This window comes from Halichoeres trimaculatus, unplaced genomic scaffold, assembly GCF_033239565.1.
Source record: "Halichoeres trimaculatus isolate MK-OKI-2021-1 unplaced genomic scaffold, fHalTri1.1 fHalTri1_scaffold_9, whole genome shotgun sequence".
NCBI lineage: Eukaryota > Metazoa > Chordata > Actinopteri > Labriformes > Labridae > Halichoeres > Halichoeres trimaculatus.
The window spans coordinates 10,938,395-10,957,543 of record NW_027437188.1 but is presented as its reverse complement, the minus strand read 5'-3'; the positions used below and the strand labels follow the sequence as shown (position 1 = coordinate 10,957,543).

The 19,149-nt window shown below is 42.0% G+C and overlaps 1 protein-coding gene across 4 annotated transcripts in view; it reads right to left on the bottom strand.

The window, feature by feature from the left end:
• The window catches only part of usp32 (ubiquitin specific peptidase 32), a 66,849-nt gene that overhangs the window by 13,746 nt on the left and 33,954 nt on the right, over window positions 1–19,149 (bottom strand). For 2 of the 4 annotated variants that reach the window (XM_074679249.1, XM_074679250.1), the window contains exons 4-16: window positions 17,926–18,044; window positions 16,355–16,514; window positions 7,683–7,814; window positions 7,482–7,589; window positions 7,046–7,161; window positions 5,728–5,790; window positions 5,530–5,613; window positions 5,359–5,420; window positions 5,107–5,209; window positions 4,804–4,984; window positions 4,511–4,689; window positions 3,399–3,539; window positions 3,114–3,279 (exon numbers count right to left, since the gene is read on the bottom strand). In XM_074679249.1, coding sequence (XP_074535350.1) covers window positions 3,114–3,279; window positions 3,399–3,539; window positions 4,511–4,689; window positions 4,804–4,984; window positions 5,107–5,209; window positions 5,359–5,420; window positions 5,530–5,613; window positions 5,728–5,790; window positions 7,046–7,161; window positions 7,482–7,589; window positions 7,683–7,814; window positions 16,355–16,514; window positions 17,926–18,044 — 1,614 coding nt within the window. The remainder of the gene's footprint in view (window positions 1–3,113; window positions 3,280–3,398; window positions 3,540–4,510; window positions 4,690–4,803; window positions 4,985–5,106; window positions 5,210–5,358; window positions 5,421–5,529; window positions 5,614–5,727; window positions 5,791–7,045; window positions 7,162–7,481; window positions 7,590–7,682; window positions 7,815–16,354; window positions 16,515–17,925; window positions 18,045–19,149) is intronic. The other 2 variants (XM_074679251.1, XM_074679252.1) reach the window with 1 other exon arrangement.

Sequence of the window (19,149 nt, the reverse complement as noted above, 5' to 3'; positions counted from 1 at the left end):
TGAATTCAGATTGGATTAAATAAAAAACACATTAGTCTTGTTAAATCATTTTCAGTTTCACATCACTGATTTCACATTATTAATAAAACGAGTGATTTTAATGTTTTCGATCCACACAGCTCTGCTCCTCTGTAAAAACCTCCTGCACACTTGTTGGAGCGCTCTGCTCCTGCTCCAGGCTGTCAGACATCATTTGGGATACAACGCAGAATTAGATCCACTTTGGATGTTTAGACACACGCCTGAGAGGCGAACCAGGGGGACTAAACATGGAGCAAAGACCATCTGCTGCTCAGACACAGAATGAGTCCTGATGAAGCTCCAGCGGGGGTAACCTGATACTTGATGTGGACCAGCGCTCTTCAGCTGAGTGCTGATGCCATCTCCAACCTGATTACGCTGAGCAAATGTGCACAGCTCCACAAGCAGCAGAGTTAATAACCGTCCATTAGGTCTACTGAGACATAATGGGACTGCAGACACCGGCTGAGAGGGTTCAGATTTAGGCCATGTCCACATGTAGCCGGGTACCTGGGAAACTGCATATATTCCTTAATGTTCAGGCCTGTCATCCACACAAAACCACAGTTTTACGTCCCTTAAAACAACGTTTTCTGAAAAATTCTGGCCAAAGTGAAGATTTTGGAAAACTCTGGTTTAATGGTTTGGTTTATACCTGGGGAATGGAGATTTTAATTCTCAAACGTCACAGCTGAATGACAGGGGTCCATTCCAATTGGCTGGCACAGGCTTTATATTTGAAAAATGCTGCCAAATATGGGCTTGGCATGCTTCCAGCCGCACTTATCTGCAAATTTGCCCAGTGTATGTGGACAAAAGTATTTCTAAAAACTGGGGCTGGGCAACGATTAAAACTTTTAATTGTAATTAATCGCATGATTTCCCTGATTAATCATAATTAATCGCATTGTGAAAGTGCCATAACATCTGTCATGCAGACACTAAATCAGTACTTGTTATACAGTAATAGTTAAATCACATATTTAGTGCAAATCAAATTTACAAAATGTAAATACAAAATTAAAGCTTATTGCCACTGTCAGGGCATTAAAGTGATACTCCGGGATGGAATAAGTTGGGTCCTATCACAAGGTTTAGGACAGAAATTACCCCTACAGCAGTGTTTTTGTGCAGCAGAAGCCCAGGGCGCTTACACCAAACACCCCCTCCCTGCTCCTCTGCCAGTTTCCTCTGCACTCAGACGGGGCCATTTTTTACTTGACCAAAAACACAAGTAAACCGACTCCCACCAAAAAACTCTGATATCTGTCTGCATTCACGCTTTATGTAGAGAATTTTCAGCGCGTTACGTTCACACAAAAACACCGCTAAATAAGGCTCTAGTTCTCATCGTGTCTCTTCGTCCTGGCAGACTACCTGCGTTTGTTTATATCTGGCACGCCGTCCGTGCGGACTGATACACTAACGCAAGTTAACGCGTTAACTTGCCCAGCACTACTAAAAACAAATAAGGGGAAAAATACCTGGCTACTCAGGCCTTAGGGTCTTGGTTGGGAGTACATGGGAGCAAAACTGATGGTAGGAGAATTAAATAAAAAATAACAACTTGGTGCGACTCCAAGTCTTCATTCAGCTGACAAGTCCAGCAAATGTCTTACTTTAAGATATCAAAGGCAGAAAGGAAGCCTGAATTGTTTGTAAACAGTAAAAAAATCTTCAAATGGAGTACAAACAATAGCTTTACTGGAATTTGCTGAAATAAGTTAGATGTGAAATGTTATTCGGGCTTCATTTTTGTCTTTAATACCTTGAAATTAGACATTTTCTGGACTTGTCAGCTGACTGCGGCTCATATTGACTCTAATAAGACTCTTTTTACTAAAGTAGCAGCCTCTGATAAAAGGAATTCCCAAAACTAAGGTTCCCTTAGCGGCCACTTGAGGCTGTCTCAATGAACGCGTTATTCCCAATTAAGCAGCGTTTAAAATTTTAGCAGCTTCACTCAAATATGCACTAAATTCATAACAACTTTGAGGATGAGCACCAAGTCTTTTCTTGCAAGACTTTTAGTTTATTACCATGGGAAGTCAGGCTGAGTTGATGTGAGAACAATGCCATTTGTGGAAAATTCACTACGAGCAAGCAGTCTGTGTGACAGTTATATCATCCCAATGGTGCCTTATACATAAGCGATAAAATCATTGATGTCTGAAATCTTGATTTTGATTAAAAGACTCACACCTTCCTGCGTGCGTTTTAAATTAGAGGATAGACTTCGGACTGAGATCCCACTGAGAAGCATGCAAGGAATATGTGAAAACATACTCAAACATGGGTATATAATGCTTGTTTGTTCAAAGTAACATTTCCTGTTGGCTAACATGCGTCTTCTTCTCTGACTTTCTTCATCAACGGTTTATGAAATCATCCTACTAACACAACTCTACTCATAAGAAGTTTCACAGATGATTTTACTCTTGCGACAGGTTGGCTCTATGCAGAGAGAACGTTCAGAGGAACCAGCAGCAACAAGCTACACATAATGACATTAGAGGGTTGGCTTTAACATAAGACATCACAATTTAATCTGTGAATTGAAGGAGAGACTTCACAGAGAGGACACTGGAACTCATTCTTACACGCATGAAACTGGTGCAGATCATACAGCTGTTGAGGTATGTGTATGAGGGGCTGTAGATGCACCTGGCGGCCTGCCTAGGTATAGTTTATGTGTTGGACGGTGATTGGAGACAGAGGTTTTAGATGCAGTGGTGAAAACTCAGCACCCCTCTCACATTAAAAGTGTTTGTTTTAGTGATTCACTGAGGTTGTGATTTATAAGATGAGATAAGTTACAGCTTTATCCGTCCCATTATTATTATTTCTATAAGAGTGTAGAGCACTATAACAAGTGTTTTCAAATCTCCAACATGAGCAGCAGAGTCTGTGAGGATCAAAAATTTGAGATTATGCAACTTTTAGAGAGATCAGCCGTGCTTCCCCCTCCATGGGTTGTTGGTTTGTTCCACTCTGGATCAGTCCACTTAGGGAGGATTAAAGGGGGGATGCAGGGTAGCTCAGTGAAGCGTGTGTCGACGGCTTGCTCTGGTCTTGCTGCAGGCTTACGTTACCTCTTGCTGTGGGTAAATACGAAGGGAACATTCGCAGGCTGGTCATACCCATATTGACCCAGATGTTGGACTGGGGGGAGCGCGTGGCCGGCTGCTGGCGCAGGAAGAGGAGGTAGCGGGGGAAGAGCTCTAGCTCTGCTTGGCCTGTCTTACTGTCATGGATCACCTGAAGGAGTAGAGGGCAAGTCTTCAGACTCTAAACAGGTTCAGGATTTGGTAAATCCCCCTGTGTCATGGTGTCAGTGCAAGTCATTGGATCGTGAGTTGGTGTCTCTGTGGACTTACCGGTCGTGGCAGGCTGAGGTTGGCACCGTACCAGTGGTAGAGCGCCCGCCACACCGGCTCTGGCACCGTCTCAAAGTCCCTACCGGGCTGCAGCTGCAGGGAGCGCCTCAGCCGGCCACCCTCCATGGTTAACGTGGGGGCCTGTAGGGACACCACATTTAAACATGTGCACAAAAACACACACACAAGCACACACCACTCTGCCCACTAGAATTACAGATAATAAACAGAGACAGTAAATGGCATACACTGCTAGGTATCATTACAGCGAACACAGAAATAAGACACAAGGGAGAGGAAGCAGCTGCTGGTCCCTGAGAGCTTGCAGAAGCAGGGAAGGACGGGACGTTACATCTCATGTAAATTCTTCTCTAAACTAAAATCAGGAAAGGGGAGGTGTTTTGTTAATGTTTGACATTTGTATTTCTTTGAGTCAAAGGTCTGGATCGCATCCATCTTTAAATCATGGCTCTCGTTTTAACAGACAGGCACGGATCAGATAGCAAACCCAGAGGGGCTGTATTGATTCTGGAGTCTTCTCTTGGACTGAAGATCTTCTCTGCTCTCATATGTCAAACATGAGGCAGGGTAAAGCTGCGAACATGATGCATGATCAGCGTTACACGCCTCCTTCTGACCGAGGGATTTCTGTGATGTAGCCTTCAGGCTGTCAGAGCTGGAGCTGGAAGTGAAACATGTTTTCTGCCAGAGAGGATCTGACAAACTGTGTTTGAATGACTTAAATGTGATAGCAGAAACTACAGCTTAAAATATCACATCTATTCATTACAACTCATAGAAAAAAAAACCAAAAACAAATGTTCTTGGAGGATGGATAAAACATTTCTATCTATTTGCTTTTTTGTCCCCTGCTGAGGGAGCTGAGTTTCAGGATGTTTTGGATTTAAAATGGATGTTTTTCACTCAGATATTACACATCGAAGGTCAGATTTCTCTGCAATTAGAAGTTAAGTCTAGCTGTGCTGGTATTAAAACTGGCTCTCTAGATTAGAGAATCAGTTCAAAAACTGCATCAAAGTAAGATTTGATCATAAGAAACATGAGGCTGAAATTTAAAATAGTAACAGAGACGGAGACAGAGGCGTCCTTGCCTTCATGGCATCAGTGGTGACCAGAGACTGGTTGTCGATGGCTCCAGGTCTTTGTGCTGCTAGCTGTGAGGGGAGGTGTCCGTTGGCTCCAGAAAAACACTGATTGTTGTTGTCTGACACGTTGTGCTGACGGGCAAAGCAGCTCTCAGTGGCTGAGGGAGCGACCTGTGGACTCAGAGCTGCGGGACACAGAAGAAAAGGACAGGAAGTTTGTAAACTGGCTCCAGTTTTCTTTTCGAGCTCGGTTATTGCACACGTTGTGTTATTCCTTCTCATGATTTGTGCAGACTGACCGCTCTCTGTAGCCTCTGAGGCGCTGGACACAGCATCAGGTGACCTCTCCTCAGTGGGGCTGACCTGGCTGAAGATTCCCAGTCCTCCCAGCCTGTCTGGTGGACTGGACTCTAAGGGAGCCATGGGGGTCCGCAGAGAGCTGAGGATGGACGGCTGCTCCACCACGATGCCTTTCTGCTCCTGGAGAGAGTCACGCAGAGATGTTTCATAACATGAGATGACGTGTCGTTAGTTTCACTGCTTCAGGTGTTAAGTTTCATATCAGCACATCTTCCTTCAGGAGTTTTATAAAGTTTACTCACGTATTTAACATAGTCCTTCCACTGCTGCCACCACAGCATGGAGATGAGGAACCAGTTTTGACCCTGCTGCAGCCCATGTCTGCTCTCCCTCTCTAACCAGCCCCTGCATACACACACACACACACACACACACACACACACACACACCACACACACAAACAAACACAGGGAAAGGATACATCTGATAAGAAAACATCCAGTTAACCAGCTGTTTATTCTTCAAACACAGACACATGTCAGACAAAGATGTACCGTATGATTTGCCCCTCCTCCTCAGGGGTACCAGGCCGAAGCCCAAGGACTATGTGGCAGACCTGAAACAAGACCAAACCACAAAAATGAACAGCCCCCCCAAAAACGACTAATTCAGTCAAACTGAAACATAAAGACACTTCAACACCAACAGGAAGAGTGTGTTCTGACCTGGAAGAGCAGGTTCAGGAACTCATTGGCCAAAGCGCTCTTCACACTCCAGATCTGGTAGTCCTCCAGGGTCAGGTGACCCAGCTTGATGAGAAAAAAAAAAATCATCTTTACATCGAGCCTGGCTGATGTGGAGAAACGTTCTGTTACGTGATTAACCTTCTGACACTCAGCACGTCAGCAGGAGTTGTTTCTCACCTTTGTTGTGTCGTGCATCTTCAGGATGCCCTCTACGATGTCTGACACGCTACTGTGCAGCTCCTTAAAGGAAAAACAAAATGAATATCAGCTTGGAGAAACACCAGGAGGAAGCTCCCTCACTACAGGCGCGTCCCTCACTCAGAAACATGAGATGAATATTATCCATCATTCCATGCTGTCTACTGTAAGTCTATGAATAAAGCTCTTAAGATCCAGATCTAATAAATGTACATACAAAATCAGCAAGGATGTATTAATACCCTCAGTTTTGGTGAGACAAGAATGATGCCAGGTTTATGACACTTTTTTGTTTGCAATACATTCATTCAATGTTGGAACTTTATTCACCTCCCACAGGTCACACACACAATAACAACCAGTTAGTCTCCTGCACCTAACATAACATTCCTGCGCCACCCAGGATCAAGGTTTACATTGAAAATCAAGTTTACATTTTGTGTTTTAATTTTGTATCTCTATGACTCAGTGACTTTATGTCCTATTTTGATTACGTTTTTCTTTCATTTTGAAAGTATGCAGTATGTCCTTCCACAAACTTATGAGGTTGCCAGAGAAAATGAGCAATGTGGAGAAAGGTCTACAGAAAGGCTCCTGTTTACCTTCATGTGAAGATGCAACACTTGCCACATGAACAGGAAGTCAGGAGTAGTGAGAGACCATTCTGTAGTATATTTTTAACAGCAGATGGTAATATGTTGGATGTGTGTTAAAAAATAACACTAAAATGGTACAAAACTATCCTTCAGCTGGCTGTCCAGGTATTGTCCACATGTGGGGAAACACTGGCTGTGCATCCTAATCTGTGCACCTGCTGCCATCCTGACCTACATTCAGCTACAGACTGAAGGGATGACATGACGTCCAAAAAGTAAAGTCAAAAGAAGAAAAACCCGCCATCTTAAAGGGCAACTGTGATGAAATTTTCCTGTTGAGGGAAAAGTTGCATCCTGAGTAGTGAGAGGTTAGTTTGAGTTATCTCTGTTTGCTTCTTCAGTGTCAAAAGTCACAACAGATTATAAGTCAGAATCTTTTATCTGATCACAGACAAGAATAAGTTTGTGTTATTATTGTTTTGATACTTTTGATGAACACTTCCACAATGGACTAAACACGCTTCAATTTCAGATATCTTCCATTGCCTCAAATTGTGGTGCATCTATAACAGTTATTATGGGCTCAAAAAAACAGCAAAAAGCGAGAAGATAACCTTCAATTTTTCAACCTCTAAAGGAGAGTTTAGAGTCCTCTTTTTAGAACCTGAATGTGTGTTCATTCTGTGTGTGTGTGAACTTACAGGGAGTGTGTCGGTGCGATTATCCTTCCACACCTCCAGCAAGGCCACAACCATTTCATGGAGCTCATCTCGACTCAGAACCCCGTCACGGTCCACATCAAACACTTTGAAGCAAACTGGTGGGAGAGCGAAAGAAAGAAAGAAAGAAAGACGTGGTCATGAGGAAAAATACTGATGTAAGCTTTTTATTCTCAACTAAGAAATGCAGCATAATGCTGCTTTGTCTGTGAGCAGTAAATCCTTTTTCTAAATGTAATTTCAAGCACCGACGAGTGTGTGCTAATGACCTACAACGTGACACTTTCCCAAAACATCCTCTGTCTCTCAAGCTTACATTTAAATCCCAGATAACAGCCACGGAGAAGAAAGAGACTGCACTTGTGAAGTCTCAGGGATAAATTTATCTGTAATGACTAAAAACCACAGCAGGGCTCACATTTCTGCCTTTCAGCCACCGGGCCCCTGCAGCATGCCGACAGTCCACAAGAGATCTCTTTAAAGTCGATGTGATTGTCCCGATTCTCATCAAAGGCGTGAAACAAGCCTGGAAAACAACATCAGATAATATGATAGTATGTGTTGTAGTGAGGATTGATAAAACCTGTAAAGCTTGGAGTAAAGGTAAGTCCTGGCTGACCTTCGCTCAGAGAGGCGTGGATGGGAGGAGACACCAGAGGGACGAAGGTTTCCAAGTCAAAGCGTCCTGTTCTGGACTGAGCTTTCAGGAGCCAGTAGCGCTTTTCCAAGTCTATAATGTCAGACTCCTCCACTGCAGGAGAGGAAGACAGAGGGTTAGAAACACAAGGATAAAACCTAAAGGAATGAAGAAGAAACTTAAGTCCCAAAACATTTTTCAAATCTCAGAACTTCAATTTCAAGATTTAACATTTTGTTTTGGAGCAATCTAAATCAATTTATTTAGATTTTGTAAAAAGAACCCATTTTTGCAATTTGAGTTGTCAAAGCACTTAGACGTTACCTGGTGAGTAAAAATGTTTGCCATTATGTTAGTTCAGCCAACTTATATATCAGCCCCATATTCAATATCTAAGATTCAAGGTTCAAAGAGTTTCTTGCCATGTGCCCAGTAAAGAAACATGTTTTCCCTTTCAGTGAATTTCTTTCTTTGTTGTCCACAATAAATGTGAACAGTAGAATATCAAAAATAGCCAGATAAAAAAGAAAACAGAATTAATGATAAAAACAATATTCACAAAATTATAGAAAGTCCAAAACATAAGGCAACTGAAGGCAGTGGAAAGTGCAAATAAAATTTCAAATCATGAAAAAATGAATATATTATGCGCAAGATAAGAATATAATATGTTCAAACTAGCGTTAGCTAGTGTCTGCTTGTTACACCCTTATCAGTTGTTTAGGAGTCAGATGGCAGTGGGAAAGAAAGAGTTTTTGAGTTTGGAGGCCCTGCATTTTACACTCCTGTACCCCCAGCCGGAGGGTGGGTGGGGTCTTTGAGGATGGAGGCATCTCTTCTGTGGACTCTACAACGGTAGATGCTCCGCATCTACTGACTCAACATGTCAGAAATCACTCCAAGATAGCAACCGCAGCTCTACCAGGGTCAATGATCCAGCCTCCCTCTTTCCAACATGCTAATCCTCAGATTAAGGTAATAGGATTCAGCAGCTAGCCAGCTAGCCACTGGCATGAAGCCTCCCCGTATGACAGGTGTCAAAACACAGACATGAGAAAGAAAGCGGCTGTTTCCAGGCAGACAGTGAACAAAGGTTTCCCAGTCAGGCTGTAGAACAGACTTCCTGGAAGCTTGATTTTTACATTTGGTCACAGCTCCCAGTCAGACAGACGTTTACAGTTGTAATCAGGTATTTTTGAAGACCCAGAGGGTTCTTAGTCTGTCGGTCTGTCTGTCAGGTTGTGTTTTCAAAAAAATAAAACCAAATCAGAGTAATCAAGACATAAAATAGAATAGAATAGAAAATACTTTATTTATCCCAGAGGGGGAATTTAGGAGGAGTCACACCAGCAATCAAGAAAACAAAAGTAAGAAAGTGTATAGAAAGTGCAAAAAGGTCCATAAGAAACTAGATGCTGACAGCTTGTCCATCATTCTCCAGTTCAGCCAGCCTCCACCTCCACAGGGTCCAGGACTGAGCTTCTTCAGCAGTCTGTTCAGTCTCTGTCTCCTGGATACTGTCTGCTCACAGCAGGTGAAGCTCTTCCAATGTGGTGTTGGTGTCTGGTGTTAACTCTGTTAGCCATGTCTGTGAATAGCATGATGCTACTCTGCCTTCTGGTATTCCCTCTGTTGCTGGGTTAGCACAGCTAGCTTGTCCATCTTATTGGAGATACATCTTACATTCTCAGTAACGATGGATGGAAGGACAGGTCCATGTCGTCACTTCTTAGCTCACACCTGAGAACCAGGTTGAATATTCCTCTCTTTGAATCTAGAATCAGCTAATCATCCTCACTTTGGTGCCAGTTGTTCAAAGCATCATTTGATTGGATCACCTTGATCCAGATCCAGACGTTACAAGGCTATCAAATCCGGATTGCTTTAAATGAGACTAAGAATCACAGCTATATAAAGAACAGGTCGAGTGGCCAGCACGGAGGGGTTAAAGGGAGTGAGATAAGAAAAACTTGATCTGGACCCTGTTCAGAGAGGTGAGAAGTCATACACAAGGAAAACAGCACAAGAAGCACCCTGAGAAAACCTGAGCCTATGTTAAAAATGATAACTTACCAGATAGAGGATTCAAAATTTGATGCTTGTGAAACTAACTGTTGCTGCTAATTTCACATTATTCTTATAACGTGAATTTGAATAAGGAGCTTACAAGCTGCCATTATTATTTACCTATTTTCTGTATCTAAATTTTATATAGTCAGGAAATAACTCAATGAGATTGAAAACTTCTTTTTCAGGTGTGTCTTGGCAAAGATAGACAGCTCTGACAAACGGCAGCAGCCACAAACAAAAAAACAAAATACAAGCCATCAGCCTGTGCCCAGGGTACCTCAGCCTCCTCTGACAGATGGATTTTTTTCAACACATTTACAGAACACTGGCACGGCAGGACTGTAGCAAAAAAGATCACATGTACACAGACAGCCAATTGGGGGGCCTGCCTCAGTTGTAACCCATGTTTTGTGTACATTTTTAGGTCTTAAAGAAAAAAACTCTTTAACTTTTCAGCCATTTCAGACTATATATTTATTCGCAAATCAGTCTACACCAAAGACTGTATATAGAGTGGACAGCGTGGCTCCACCATTTACCACTGTATGGTTTTGAAGTCAAAGTACCTCTGTCACTGGCACAGCCATTGGTAGCCGTTGTGCAGCCAGGGTCTGCACAGTAGAAGCTAAGAAGGACTCTGGGAGAACGTGAGTGGAGCCAAGTGACAAAAATGATTTTTTTTTTCTTTCCAGTGTCTAATCTTTTCTTGACTCTACCCCCCTACAAATATTTTACAACCCCCCCAGAAATACACAAGAAGGGCAGCTGTCAGTCATTGTTAAATGTGACGTTAAACCTTATTTTAACTTCTTATAAGTAATGAAAATGAAACTTCAAAAAAAATAGAGAACTTGAATACAAGGCACCTCAACAATCCTCAAATCACCACAAAAATCAGATGTGAGAAACATTTCTACAAGGTGTATTCATTTTTTTTTTCATTTGACCACATTCCATGTGGAAATACTGGAGAGCCGGATGTTTTGACTTGTGCTGCAGCCAATCACCGGGGGGAGCAGTTTTTGTGGCACCACATTTAGCCGACCACCACATTTGTGGATTGACTCACAAATTAGTGGATGCATTTATACACACACAAATAATTTTGCTAGAATACTAGCTGCATAAACCAGAGCCCACATTGAAAGTCCGGACATGACAGGTGGTGCAGGTTGATGCTCGGCCTCCTACACAGAGCAGACTTCATGAAGCAGATAAAATTTTTGACTGTAGCCTACACTGAAATGTCACACTGATTAAAGCTACACTTGTGTTACAGGGTTCAGATAAATAAAAGAACTTAAATCCTTGCCCGATGTTTCTGCCTCCAAACTGATCAAAATCACCTCAAATTCAATTATTGGGGCCAGTTCTTCTCACCTCACCTGAAATTACTCAATGCCAGAAATAGTTTTTCCCAGGTTTTGCCAAGTCCAAGAGATGGGAAGTTTCATCAGTGAACACCAAATTATTGAATGACAGGCTGATAGTTGCCCTGGATACAGGTGATATATTGGTGCAGCCCTATCAGGCCTGGAGAAAAATAATAAATATGAAAATATTGATACTGTACTAAAAATAAGAATACTGCAATACTGTGTAACTGAATGGTTTCTTGTAGGGGGCAGTAGAGTTTTTTAAGCATAATCCCACCTGCAGGAAAACATACAACAGACAAAGAAAAAGCAGCAGTAGCAGCAGGAGGAGAATCAGACTAATGATTCAGCGATGACCTTTACTGTGGTGTGTGGTTCCTATTGCAGCACAAATCAAATCAGCTCAGATGACTGATGAAAGCAAGATTTTCTAGCTGCATCCAGAACAAGTCTCATCATCAGTTCAGGCAGCGGGACAGGAGACTGTGGACAATCTAATCAGTGAAGAATGAGAGCTAGAGCCATAGCTTAGCAGGGAAATAGCTGTTACACCTCACCTTTCAGTCAAATCAGCTGCGCCTGTAGTTTGGCCTCATTATGCTTATCTCTTTGCATTGTGAAAAGAGATGAGAATTAAAACAGATCTTGAGGTGCAGCATGTGACTGGGTGACTTAAAACACCTGAGACTGAAGGAGAGTCATCCTGAAGGTCAGAATTGGTGTTTGCATATCTGTGCCTCACATTAATAAACAATCCACTGTAAATGCAAATTGTACCATAGGTGTTTCTTTTTTTTTACTTTGTTCGCTGTCATTTTGTAAACTCCAGAATTTCAAGAACTTAAGTTTTTTGTTACAACCATCTAAAAGACGTGGAATATAGAGAGGCAGGCATAAATCAGAGGCAGCGCTTCTGCTCATCGTTTTCTTTCTTATATTCAAGGTTAATCAACGCACACTCTCCACTCTGTTTTCTTGTCACAGCTTACGATGTCTTCTGATGTTTGTTATGTTTTCACTGTTGTTGTGCTCTGAAACCGTTGATGGCATCTTTTAAATTTATAATTGGAAAATATTCACCCACAGCTTAGTGAGAATAATACTGTTATTTTTATTTATGTTGTTACTAACTGTTGACTTTAGCCTTAGTGGTTTCCATGGTTACAACATCTGGGGAGTGAATCTTCCTGAATCCATTCTGGTGTCGTGTTTTGTGTAAAAATAAACCAATCAGATACACGGTGCCTAAAGGTCATTTATACCAAAACACCAGCATAGAGCTTCAAACACAAGGCACGTCCACAGACATGACACTTTGACTTGTTGGCCTCATTTTGTTAAATATTACCCCACACTTTGAACCACTTCTGCTCCTTCACAGACTTCCTGTGGGCTCCAGCTAGTTGGAACTGGTTTGTGATTCCCATCCCTGCACGTTGAAGGTTTGAGTTAGTTCCTTGCTGCAAATTTGTGCAGCCAGGCAGGGCAATGGCAGACTGAAATTATGCTCTTCTCTTTCATTGTTTTAAAAAGTGATACTCCGGGATGGAACAAGTTGGGTCCTATCACAAAGTTTAGGGCAGAAATTACCCCTACAGCAGTGTTTTTGTGCAGCAGAAGCCCAGGGCGCTCGCACCAAACACCCCCTCCCTGCTCGTCTGCTGGTTTCCTCAGCACTCAGACGGGGCCATATTTTACTTGATCAAAAACACAAATAAACGGACTCCCACTGAAAAAATCTGATATCGGTCTGTATTCACGCTTTATTTAGAGAATTTTCAGCACGTTACTTTCATGTCTCTTCGTCCTGGCAGACTACCTGCGTTTGTTTATATCTGGCACGCCTCACGCGCAGACTGATACACTAAGCGGCGAGCGCCTTGTAGCCAGCTGTGGCTCTGCAGCGGAGGTAGCGCCGTTTTACGACACGATGAGAACTTGAGCCTTATTTAGCTGTGTTTTTGTGTGAAAGTAACGTGCTGAAAATTCTCTACATAAAGCATGAATGCAGATTTTTTCGGTGGGAGTACGTTTATCTGTGTTTTTGGTCAAGTAAAATATGGCCCCGTCTGAGCGCAGAGGAAACTGGCAGACGAGGGAGGGGGTGTTTGGTGCGAGCGCTCTGGGCTTCTGCTGCACAAAATCACTGCTGTAGGGGTAATTTCTGCCCTCAACATTGTGATAGGACCCAACTTGTTCCATCCCGGAGTATCACTGTAACAGAAAAAAGAAGATGAGCACATATTAGTGTAAGCAGTTAAAGAAAATATGGCTACCCCCTCAGGGAAAGTCTGGACATGTCCCTGACACTGTAAATGTCCCAGGGGAAATTTTCTGATTGCAGTCAGGGTGAATCATCCAGTGAGATCACACAACTAATTCTCTGGACTCAAATCAGGCAATCACATGGGACTGTGTGCCCACTAAACCTGAGCGAATGAGACATAAACCTGTTAAACTCACAGAGAAACACAAGGCACCAGCATAAACACCATCATTACATGCCAGTGCTATTTGTATACTGATTAATTATTTGTTGTCATTTTATGCACATGAAACTCAAGACTTAAAAAAGTTGGCTTCACAAACATCAGCTCAAAAAGCTGCCTGCAGCCAGAGTAAAGTGTCAGTAACTCTCCCTCAGCAATCCTCATTACTTTGGCTCTCTAACTTTCCAGTCATGAGGGGAAAAAAAATCTTGTATATCAACTTCAGAGCTGTTCAAATATAACTGTGTCATCACTATTATTGTTGTGATCAGGAGCCAGATGAGTCAGGCACCCCAGACCATATCACACATTTCACATGGTGGGGCTGGTCTCAAGTTGCCACTCAAGAGATTTTTTTTAATTGTTGTTTTATTTCAGTTGAGGGGTTTCAGATTTTAAGTGATCTTAACAAGTCTCTTTCTTAATGTAAAGCTTTTGTTGTTGCTCCAGGTCACATCATTGTCCGTGTCTTTGATTGAACTCAAATTCTTGGAACGGCTGCAGACTTTAAAAGTTGAGTTTGGCAGTCATCCCCGCCAGAAGCTAAAGGATCTTAAATGCATTGAGGCGCTAAGAGCATTCAGTCCGGCCATCCTTTGGATACAGATGACCAGCAGAAAAACCGGGGGCTGTTTGAACCCTCATCCACAGGTTTGTAAGCTTTCACCACAAACCAAAGAAGTCATCAGGCGTGGCTGACTGAAAATGATAGTGGTGCTAAATAAAGGTCTCTATTCCTGCATCAGCACAAACAAACTAAAAGGTTTCATATGCAGGACAATTGCAAGATCCAAAGTAACTAAATGCCATTAAAATCCAGTCTTTGGCAAAATACACCCTTCTCTTAAAAGGTTGACAAATGCACATGATTTAGCTTTGCACAACACAGAAGTTGCTGCTCCATTTCTGCCATTGTTGTTAAGTTTGTCTATGTAAACATAAAACTTTGGTTAATTAATGTGAAAATCTGATCCAGCACTTTATCTACGTAACACACAAACGGGAACTGGTTCAGACCAGCTGACCAAATCACACACAAAATAAATAATGTTTTTTGTTAACGGGCAAGGATATAGATGCTTCCAGTTTTAAAACATTATCAGTTGACTCTTTGCCTAAGATTGGCTTGTCTAGATCTTTTCTTCAATGTAGTTAAGACGAGGACTTTACACAACAGATTTTTACACAGTGTGTTTACCTCAAAGACGTATCGTCGCACTCGACCAAAATATCTACAAAAATTACTTTCAGTTTCTTCTGTATTATCTAGAATCAGAAAGATGTGAAAATATGTCCCAGTTTTCTTCATCAACACATGAGGCAGCGACGGATTTTCATTTGTAAATGTGGGAACAAAGACAACACAAATGACCAACCTAAAGAGGTTATGTAAAGCCAGCTTTTTGTAGTAGAGAAATTTTAACTTTAGGTTTTATGAGCACGTCAGTAGTTATTAATATTCTGAGGATTGTTGATAAGTCTGATCATAAAGAATATAAAATCCTGTTTTTCCCTCTCTAAATAAAGTTGCCCTTTACTGCTAACGCCAATTAACAGGTTGAAAAACCAAACAGGATCAAGCCACCACAGAGTGACTCCCATCAGGGGGTGATAGTCTGACCTGTACCCACCTAGAGGTGCGACTCTCTCCGACCTGCAGCAGAGATACCATACCATTATCCAGGGAACATCCTTGGAGAGGTGCTGCCACAGCCAGCCTTCAGCATATTAACCTCCGTCTGACAACCCCTCAGAGAAATCTACGCCATCTGGAATGGACGCCTGTTTTCCTCGCACATTTCTACCCTCACAATACTGTGACAGTGTCGGGCGCTAGCAAGTTAGCTGAGGGTTCACGGTGCTAAGCCCGGCCATGAGTCAAGCTTCGCGCTCCTGTTCTAGAAAGAATCAGGGACCGGGAGGGTGTCAGTCACTCTCCCTCTCTCCAACACACACATTCAGAGACACAAAGTTAAGAGGATCAGCTGGAGCAGCAGATTACAGGCAGCGTCCAGCGTCTCCGACAAGACACGTTCTTTCCAGCTTGCTGTCCTTAATTGGCAAAATAAAGCCTGGCTAAATTTACTTTAAAGGAGATCACTCTATGTTTTTTATATCCCTCCCTCTATCTTAACAAGAGGTATGGATCTGAAAATGAGAGAATTACTACAGTTATCAGTCTCTTTAGGATGAGAATATCACATTTTATGTTTCAACACTACAATTCATGGACTTTCAAGACTAAATTTCTTGCCAACACACCAAAATTAACTAATAAACCACAAATACAAGCAAGAGATTTACAACAAATGTGATTTAGTGACGTGAATCAGGCTGCACAGTGGAAAAGCAAGTCTTTTGATTTTATGTCATAAACTGATCTTTGAACTCTGATTCACTGATAGATGTCTCATTTAAGTTTCTTTCATCTGGATGCAAATAAGAGCATCCAGTCATCCATCTCTTTATGTTTATGTCTCTTCGTTTTAGGTGTTCATGGCTGCTCATGATTTCAGTGCTGTGTGCACTTAGGCCAGTTGTCAGACAGTGGATACCGTTTTGAATAAACTTGTATTTAAAAGCTTAATTTGTAAAGAAGCATTAATTACTCTGAGAGGATTAATTTTGTCCAGACTAAAGATAGAAAATGACTCATCAGAGGATCAGACACAAGGACCAAAGTGTGGGGAAGAAGTAGAAAAGTGTTTGTGGTACTCACGATGTGTGACTCCAGCGAGGGTCTGGTAGAAGGTGGGTGTGTCGCTGTCATCAGTGAGTGTGACACACACTCCTCCGGACAGGAGCCATCTGGACAAAGTGAAGGCCTCTTTGTTCTGCAGCAGCCAGCTCTTGAAGCGCTCATAGTTTACCTTATCACCCTGGAAGATAATCAAAAGTACAGATAGACTGTCAGAACCAAAGTTTCTGTTTTCAGTTGCTCCGTTTGTGATCTGATGAGTTTTAATCATTTGACCTCTAAACCAGAAATGATGTCTTCATCAATTCTTTCACCTGCTATGTGATGCGTCACTCTTTTAACCCTGGAATCTGTACAGCTAAGAGTAAAAGTCAATAACAAAGTCAATAACTGTCAGCTGATGGACGTAAAGATTATGTTGAACTTTTTTTAGCATTCAGTGAGTGTGTGAGCTGGTCAACTTCACTTATTTCTTAACAAAATGTTGCAAAACATGCTGATCCTGAGATTGCTGTAATGCAAAAACATGTCATCTTAATTCTAAACAATCCATAAGATGTCTAAGGTCTAAGTATGGCGTAGCTTCTGAGATAGTCTTACATTAATGTGCAAAGTACAGGCCTTTATAGAAACAACCTAACAGGAATAAGACGCGTACTTTGGCATCTCATGTCATCGTGATATCATTTCTTTCACCTTCAAATGTCTCTAAAAATGTATCCCAAAAACTGTTCATTTCAAAAGTTACCACAGCTTTGCAGTTTTTTTAATATATTCATAATATTTGTCTTGTAAAGTAAAACAGGATTTCTTCTAGGAGGATTTTGGTCTGCTGTTTGCTCATTTCTATCATGGCTATACCCAAACAGCAACCTCAGCTGTTTAAAAAAGTGCAGCCAAGCAGAAGTGCAAAAACCTGCAGTACCTGGAGCGCCCACTTGAGGCTCTAGAAGCCAAGAAAACCTAAAGTCTGTGTAAAACAGATTCTGTCTCAGTGACATCATCCAAAAACAGGTGTTTGGTGGTCACTTAGCTGGATTTTTTTTTTAAATCATTTCAGTGAAAGTTTTACTCTACAAGTATGAAGTGTTAGTGAGAGGGAGTGGGGAGAAGTGACAGGTCTGTCAGTGAAGAGAAATGTGATAAATCAAGAGTTTATTCTATAAACATCTTCAAAATATCAGAGCAGTTAAGCTCACTTTGGGTCTTTCTGGCAGGGGTTTGATATCATTGTTTATTTCATATCCAGAGTTGTTAATGCTTGTTTGTGATCTGAAAGGCACTTTGTGTTATAATGAGCAAATCAATCTCTCACCCTGAAGCCACACGGAGTATCATCTCTCTGCCTTCATGTGTGAAACTCTCAACAGTAGCTTATTTTATGGGCATTAGACTGACAGCTCTTTTATAAGGGACAGGTGCAGCATGTGGGTGACATGTAAGTTATCAGTCTGTAGCTCTAATTGTCTGTTTTTATACCAGCTGCATGAGTTTTAAGACACTCCTAAGGCACCTGTTTTAAAAACCAACTATTGTGTATCTCTTTCCTGTCTGTTGTGTCTTTATTTTGTCATCGGGCTGCATTTACCGACCTCACTGAAGCATTTCTTCAGGGATGCTGGGACCTCTCCATCCAGCAGCTGCAGAACAGCTTCAATGTCTTCCCTGGCAGCATATCCTCCCAGATCACTGGCAAACAGGCTGAAGAGGTCTGTGAGCACACACACACACACACACACACACACACACACACACACACACACACACACACACACACACACACACACACACACACACACACACACACACACACACACACACACACACACACACACACACACACAGAGTCAGGAGAGACTCGAGTTTTATCACAGAAAGGCAGGCCTCGGTGAGGCCGATAGAAGCTACAATGTCAATAACGTCCTGATGGATTATTCAGCCTGCAACACGTCAACATCAGCTCTCAGAATAACAATGAGGGAGCAGCAGAGGGAGGAACACACAACACACATCAGTCCTGCTTCTATAATTGTGCTTTTATGCATATTCTGCATCTGAAAAGCTGTCTGGGAAGGGCAGGGTTCAATTGAACTTTAATTTTTCAGGATTATTATAATTAATGTGTTAAACTTTGAATACACGGGGCGGGACTATGAAGTGAGAAATAAGTCTGTGGAGCAGAAAGTCAAAGATTTTAGTGTCACAAAGCCTATTCTCTTTCAATTGTGCTAAATTTGATACTTCTGTTAATGTATTAAATTGTACAAAGCATGATAACAGAGCTCTCACTATCAGTAGGTCTCCACTCAAACATTTGCAGCACCAAACATTTCTTCTCCTGCATTCTGATCAATTTTCATGCACCCATTTGTGCTTTATCTGCACCATTCTCTCAAAATACCGTCTTCTTTTTGTCTTTCACTGACACTATACACATCAGTAGGCTCTTACATGCCGACACGCAAAGCGTAATATTTTCACCCCTGTTGGCCACGTCTGCAATATGCAACACATCGAGGCGTAACAGTGAAGCAAAGTGGTTTCCTCTCTGATCCTCCCTCAGAGGTGGAACAGAGGAGGAATGAGAGGAAGAAGGTGGCCTTGTGTAGTGAGTGTGTCTGTGTGTGTATGTCTCCTTACATGCTGGGCCTCGTGTGCTTCTGTTACCCCATGATGCAAAAAGTAATCACACAAAGGGACACCAACATTACGCAGTTTCGCAGTGAAATGTGTAAGTGTAAAGAGGAAGCGATAGTGAAAATCTCCCAGCTCTGTTGCAGAGTTGCAGGGTTTAAAAGGCTAATGATGAACATATT